General features: G+C 40.0%; 1 protein-coding gene across 1 annotated transcript in view; it reads right to left on the bottom strand.

The window, feature by feature from the left end:
• Positions 1-453: 453 nt before the first annotated feature.
• Positions 454-7754, bottom strand: part of si:ch73-264p11.1 (SH2 domain-containing protein 1B) — a 15166-nt gene continuing 7865 nt past the window's right edge. The window contains exons 3-5 of the mRNA XM_032504564.1: positions 6844-6907; positions 2337-2553; positions 454-2238 (exon numbers count right to left, since the gene is read on the bottom strand). Coding sequence (XP_032360455.1) covers positions 2195-2238; positions 2337-2553; positions 6844-6907 — 325 coding nt within the window. The 3' untranslated portion in view covers positions 454-2194. The remainder of the gene's footprint in view (positions 2239-2336; positions 2554-6843; positions 6908-7754) is intronic.

The raw sequence follows: 7754 nt of genomic DNA, 5'->3' as shown, positions 1-7754 counted from the left end.
ATAAAAGAGACTTCAGATACAGTTTTGGGACCACTAAGGTCTATATAAAAGGACTTCAGATACAGTTTTGGGACCACTAAGGTCTATATAAAAGAACTTCAGATACAGTTTTGGGACCACAAAGGTCTATATAAAAGACTTCGATACAGTATTAGGGGACCACTAAGGTCTATATAAAAGAGCCTTCAATACAGTATTAGGGGACCACAAAGGTCTATATAAAGAGACTTCAGATACAGTATTAGACCACAAAGGTCTATATAAAAGAGACTTCAGATACAGTATTAGGGACCACTAAGGTCTATATAAAGAACTTCAGATACAGTATTAGGACCACAAGGTCTATAAAGGCATCCCAAAGAGAACCATGCATAGGACCTTTAAAACACTGTTTTTGCGTTGGTGTCTCACGCCACCATTTTGTTTTGTGTCACACCCAAAACACCACAGAAAAGGAAGGAAGGCGTATTTAGAAAAAATGTACATGCTGACATAAAGCTGACAAAATGTGATTTTAGTCCCTCGTTCATCAGCATATCTGAGTTCCAATCTGTTTTATTTTATGTGCAAATGCATGTGTATTCAATAAATATTTTCTTTATCATATTAATCTCTGCCATACACCAAGATTTTAAAACTGGTATTTAGCTGCCACTCGACTGCAGCCACAGGCAGGAAGTCAGAAATGATTGAGAAAGATAACATGATGAGGGTCATTTCATGGAATTTGTTGACAAGTAGAAAAAGGAAATGCAGAAGCCACAATAAGAAGAAAAACCAAACAGAACGCAAAAGTTTGAGAACTTTTTCATAGGTAGTCCATAACCAATGTGTGACTATTCTGTGAGTTTTAGGTTTCTACATTCATCTATACGTTCAATGACCTCTGTGTTTAAGCTCAGTTACCGCAGAAGCCACAAGCCGTTAGTTTCTAAGTTAAAACAACTGAGAATCTGTGCTGAGAAATACTGAAACTGTTTTTTAGTTGGGTGACTGGATGGCAGATCTGTTGAGATAAAAGTTAAGGGCTTCCTTTATCAGGTCAATGGTTTCCACATGCATGTCATTTTAGGTGCATCATATGCAAATGATGATGCCATGCATCTAATCTGATGTTAGATTCTTTTCACACGATGGTTGAATAGCTCTGAGGTGCCCTGCCACATTTATTTCATTACTTAGAGGTAAGGTCTACCATGGACTGTAACTTGGTTACTGTGGTTACCTATAGAAAGCCTGCAGGAAGACTCAGACTCTGATTGGCTAACAGCTTGCCAATGAGAGCCTGGGTGTTAGCGTCCTTTACCCAGCGCAACTGGGCGAGCTCATGAATATTAATGAGCTCAGGCAGCATGACGTCAGACTGACCGGCTGTTGTGATTGGCCTGATTTCTCCTCCTATTTCTTTCCAATGCCTAGAGGTGACAGAGGAGGTAGCAGTTCATCTTCTCGTTCACAATATAACACACAAATATATGGACCTTACCTATTTAAAAAGTATTTAAAAGTAAAAACTGTTTTGTGTGGCAGGGCACCTTTAAGGCTGAGTGTCAAACTCCAGGTGTAAATATGTTACATTAATGCTGTTCAGCTTTATCTTCAAAAAATAGCTCCCACATGCATGTAGAGCCGCAAAGCAGCAGCAGAAAAACAAGATCTTATTCATCGCTAGGACAAGGGTCTGCAGCGCTGAGGGTTAGTGGTGCTTCACCACAATCAACACAAGCTGAACGGTAACACAGAAACACGCCTGCAACTGTGGCCATAAGTGACGGCAAACGAAACAAAACCGATCTTTGAGGTGCAGCTTAAGGGCTACATCCAAACTAGTATGTTGTCGTTTTAAGACAGTGTTTTAAAAAGACGTCAATCTTATATCACAGGCCATTCGCATACATTCAAAACATGTATGATAAGCAAAATCAGAGTAGATAATGTAAATGGATGAAAAGGTAAATTATCAACAAAGGGATTACTGTTCCTCCTCTGGGGATCATGAAAGTCTGAACCAGATGTCATGGTAATCCATCCAACAGTTATCTTATATTTAGAGAGATACTTCGGTCTGAGCGACCAACCTCTCCACTCATAATCACAGGAACACGAGCAGATGAAGAGCACTCTTCCACCGTACCCATAGTTCAGACAAAATGTCTTTTCCACTCTCCGAATGGGTTTGAAGTGTCAAAGTTGTTCAAAAAGGCAAAACTTCAACATATTCTGAAAGGTCAGGAGCATCTAGAAGAAAATGAAGAAGAAAAGAAATGGTTAAAAAATATCACATATTAAAAAAAATGTAGTTAGAATAAGACAAGAAGATTCAATATCTGACATACTCTCATAGTCATGTTCTTCTTCGGGTCCAGGTTCCTGCCTCCCCTGTTCCTCAGGTGGATCAGGTGGATCGGGACGTTTTTGGGACTGGATCAACATGGCCGTCTTCCTTTTGACAGAGTGGCGAAGGTGCATGGCCAGACCCCGGTTCTTCCTTTTATAGTGACGGACCAGATCGTCCAAATTCTTGAAAAACATCTCATCAGCACCTCCCGCTGTCTGAAGGAACAACAACAAAGGCACAGAGTCAACAACATCTCCATGGAGAGGAAAAACCTGGAAACAGAGCAGGACAGCAGTGCATGGGAGAGCTTTGTCGATTCAATGATTGAAAAATATCCATCACAGACTTCCTGGATCCCAAGGTGGTGTCTTTACATGTCTTGTTTAGTTCGACCGACAGTCCAAAACCCAAAGACATTCATCCTAAAATGATGAAAAAGCAGATGTCTGGCAGTTTTTGCTTGAAAAAATGACTCAAATGGTGAATCAATTATTAAAAAAGTTGCCAATCAACTTTCTTTCCATGGAATAATCACCTAATAGTTTCAGTTCTAAATTGAATAACAACAACATGTGGAAAGTGGAGAAAAAACACAATTTTGAAGAAGAGAAACTAATTCTTAGAAGTGGAAACACTGTTTATTATAATGCCAGTGATTTGGCAAAAACTCCCACTGGGACTTAAGAATGAACTGATCAGATTGTGGAAGACAGAGTAACTTCTAGTCTGGCTCTACGGATGTACGTTACTGGGATAAAGCCTGACATCTCCCTCTCCATGTCCCACCTTTCTGTCTGTCATCTGTATCGTAGCTTGGCACAGCACAGGACGGCTGTGATTGGTTGAAGACAAAACAACAAGCCAAAGCGTTTATTCCCCTATCCCAGAATAAATAAGCGGTGTAACCATTGCTGACACTGCGCTGTGGAGAAAGGTCTGACTTAGACTCACATGACGTGTTTCTGGCCAAAAAATAAGAATTCCTATGTTTAATCATGACATAACATTTCACACAGATGCCTTAATAAAGATAAAATGATGAAGTGATTTCATATCCATAAGGTCAAAAGGTCACCTTCACTAGGACATCATGATGTTCTGCAACAAAAAGAGATGTCTGGCTGTTTTTTCAACGCCCTATCGAAGGGGAGACATGTGGTCGGAGAGAGTGACACTAATCTTAAAACTGTGGCTGTGGGGTTGAAGATGTGTGTGATGCATCAACGTTTCCCCCCCCCAAAAAATACACTTAATACCTTTTATAGATTTCCTACAAAGTGTTTACTACATACATGATATTAGCCTATTAGACGGGCTCGGATGTCAACTGCAACGCGATTGGCTGGCTGAGGCAAACAACCGCAAGGCGTTGAATCAGATTGGGGTAAAAGAGAACAACAAGAGAACTAGAACCAAAGAAGAAGAAGAAATGATGAAGACACGATGTTCGGCTTAGACTATTTTTTTGTGGTGCCCTTGCATGCAGGTTGGTGTGTGAGAGTGCATGTGGGTGGGCGGGTGGGTGGGTTTCCTGTGTAAAAGAGGGGGATGGGGGGGGAAATAAAGGGGGAGACAATATTGACCAATGGAAAAAAGAAAGAGAGAGAGAAACAAACACAGCTACAATGCTTATGGGGGCATCTCTGCTGGGCAAAGAGGCGCTTGGTTGGATCGGGGTAGGCTACGTCAGAATTATTTCATTTTTTTGACTTATTCTTAATTTTTTTTGCCCTTCGCCTCGTCCTTGACTTGGCTGTCTGGGGACCAGCTTTCGTTTCAGAAAGCAGGGGATCCGGTCCTCTGACTTCAAGCTGTTTAAACATCTGGAGTAAGAAAAAATAATAATGGAGGACAATAGAATTTTTTTAAATTAAACATTTAAGCTGAAACATGCCAAAAAACATGACATGAAAAGCCTTTAAAGATCTAATCAGTCAAAAATGAAAGATGAATTTAAATCCCTGACCTAAATGGAAACTAAGCCTCAAATCTGAAACTCTGGCAGCCTGATAATCAGTTTGAATTTCCATTTCCCTTTAATGTCATAAAAAAACTACAGAGACGTGGGCGGCCATTCAGAGATCTGGGAACTAAAACTATTTGCAACTAACATTTATGCAGATTTGCATTGTTTTCATTTAAAAAAAGCATCCCCTCAATAATAAGGCAGTCCATCCTTGTGGTACAAAGTGTTGAGTGTGTGTGTGTGTGTGTGTGTGTGTGTGTGTGTGTGTGTGTGTGTGTGTGTGTGTGTGTGTGTGTGTGGGACAGCGTACGTCAGAGGAGTTTCCTGTGATGAGGGCTTGAGCTAATAACAGCTGAGTTTCCATTTCGGTTGTGAAATGTTCCTTTGACCCCAAAATGTCTTGATCTGTGTTTTTTTGCTTCTGTTCATTAGTTTTAGTCAGAAGAGGGCAAATGCATCTAATGCAACTGAAATAAATCCAGTATATATACACAGTGGCTTGAGAACGTTTACACACCCAGGCTAAAGTTGATTAAAATAAAGGAATTGAAAAAAATTGATCTTAACGTCTTCATTCAAAACAATAAGGAAAATCCAACCTTTGTCTGTGTGTTATGCGCATATCTCTTGAACCAGTGTGGTTTTGCTACGGGCACGAGTAAGTGCGGTGCCAAGGTTGACGCTGTGTGGATTAGAAATGCAAAAGATATCGTAAAAAATGTATATATATATTATATATATATATATATCGGTAAAAGAAGCACACGTAAGCACTCTAGCCGCTGACCTCCAGACCAGAGACAGAAAGCAGCGGAGCTTAGGCAGCTTTAATGTGACCTCAGACCCACAAAAAGGTGCAAAGGTGCACTATTATAGACTGTCTTTGACTTGGAATAAACAAAAGGTTTCCAAAGTTAGCTATGTGATTGCTGGATATACCAAAACTCACTTTTCTTCACTTTCCTCGAGCTGAAAGGAACATCCCGACCGACTGTTGAGTGGAATAAGGTTGGCGAAAAAAAAAGGCCTTTCCGTGTCTATTGTTTTCACTAAGGGGAAACTCAACTAAAAGCCATTTGTCAACACTATATTTCCAACAAAAGCCAGACACTATGTACTATGTTCACAGATGTAGCCTACATTCACCACTTCTAATATAAAGTAACCTCGGAGATTGTTCCTTCACAGCGCTGTGCAATGAGAGAAAATCTCAGAGCTGAACCAGGCTGATAGAGAATTCATTTAGATAAAGTCTTTTATTCCTTATTTCTTAAAGTAGTTTCTGAAGTAGTATCTTAAAGTAGTTTCTTAAGTAGTATAACTTTCATGCTCATTATATGTACATTTGACAAACTGTGTTTTTCTAGTTACTGCTGTTTAACACAGAGGTGGTAGAGTGTCCTTTTCAAGGACACCCAAAGTACACGTTGCACAAACAGTCTGCACTCTGAAAACTGACACTCTTTAGCGTAGACATAATAAAGATAACCACAGCCCAATGTCTGTATTCCTTATCCTTGTGTGTGTGTGTGTGTGTGTTAATAAAAAGTCTGAGCTACAAGGAGGATTTCGAAGATCCTAGGAGCAGTGCTGGTGAAAGGTTGTTCTTAGCTGTTCTTCCCTTTTGTCGGCAAAAGTCTATAAACAGCTCACTACCGTCTGAAGTCTCGTTTTGTTCCTTTGACCGTCATTATTTTAGTAAGTTTAAGTGTCCTGAACCTGACACAGGCGGACACAGCCCTCTGCATCAGACTCACCCCGGGTCGGGTTAATCAAGTCTCCTGCTAACTAATGACAGCATAGTCGCCAAAACACCCACGCAAATCAATTAGCCTACTTCACCATTAACTGTCAAGCCGCTAAACCGGAACGGACATGAACACCTCTGCTGAAATGCTAAATTTGGTGCTGATCATTTAATTTTGTTATTTGTTCAGGGGAGGGTCACTGAGAGGCAGACAGCTGCACACATTCACACCTCGAAGCTGCCCGGCACAACCACAGTGATTTGGTCTAGTTGGTGTAGTTGTCTGTTGTCGCTGTCCGTCTGTCTGTCTTCTGTCTGTCACTCTGTCTGTCTCTCTGTCTCTGGACAGATTTTGTCACTGTGGTATCGTCACAATTTAGAAAGATTTTTCCTGAATAAAATATATTTTAAAGAAAGACGTGTTTCTTGATTTAAATCAGGAAAATATCTGATCAAAGAATCTGACCAGACATTTAACACCTTCAACACTTTAACAATATCTGTTGCACCATTGGTCACAAAGTTTATTGAAAGGATTAGGATTCAATATCGAGTCTGCAGAAGACCCCGTTCTTTCTCAGAAACAACATTTAGACCTTCATGTTGGGGAAATTTCTGAACAAATAATAAATCAAATGGATCCAATGAAGAGATGTGGATCCTGGCTATGGCACTAGATGCTTATTTACAGAGTGTTTGTGTGTGTGTGTGGTGTGTGTTGTGTGTGTGTGTGTGTGTGTGTGTGGTGTGTGTGTGTGTGTGTGTGTGTGTGTGTGTGTGTGGTGTGTTTACCATGACAGTATAGTTTCCATTGTGTGTCTGCAGCAGTCTGTAGGTATACACCACCCTCTGTTTACTGCAAAGATAAACAAGATACACGTTGTTGACACATGATTTTTGCAGATTTTTAACCATAAAGTAATACAGTGATACAATAATAAACAAAACATGACGCTGATCCATTGAATCCTACCTCCAGTCATTTACAGCTGAAGGAAAGGTATTTCTCTTCCCTTTGAAAGAATTTCTTCTGCATTTGTTCTTTAAAAATATTTTCATGTGTTGGTGCATGACAACTTTGTGTCTTGTCTTGTGTATAAGTGCTGTTCACACGAAAAGGCAGAAGCAGACACCAACCACACCAACCACAACTCATTTTAACTGGAACATTTCTAAAGTATAGTAGCAACACGTGTACATTTTCTAATACCAACTTTAACCGCAATGAATCTAATCTGGTCTCTTTTTAAACAGAAAACACTGTACATGTTACATGCATTAGGTTGTCCTACCTGTTGCAAAATTAAAGCATGCATACAAACAATAATGCAACAATAATAAATAAAACAAAGCAATAACAGATGTTCTTCTGTTCGTGCAATGTTTAAAAATGATTTGGATTAATTAAAAAAAAAAAAGTGTAGATAAAACCTTGACCCGTGGCTCCCTCAGCGATCTGTTACCCACAAATAGTGAGGGTAACAGATCCAGGCAGCAACACAACCAAACCCCTGGATCCATTTAGGCCACTTTCTGGTCTTGATCACCTAATTAAGACTGTCCTTAATTGGCCGACAACACGCCGGATATAAGAGAGGCCATAACTGGAGAGACATAGCTTTCTCCCCATCCAATTAGGCTAAAAAATAAAAGACAAAATACAAAACAAATGCCAGTGATAACTGATAATCCAGCTCACTGTG

This window comes from Etheostoma spectabile, chromosome 22 (genome assembly GCF_008692095.1).
Source record: "Etheostoma spectabile isolate EspeVRDwgs_2016 chromosome 22, UIUC_Espe_1.0, whole genome shotgun sequence".
NCBI classification, from domain to species: domain Eukaryota; kingdom Metazoa; phylum Chordata; class Actinopteri; order Perciformes; family Percidae; genus Etheostoma; species Etheostoma spectabile.
The sequence above is the reverse complement of the archived record's forward strand: the minus strand, read 5'-3'. Positions and strand labels throughout refer to the sequence as shown.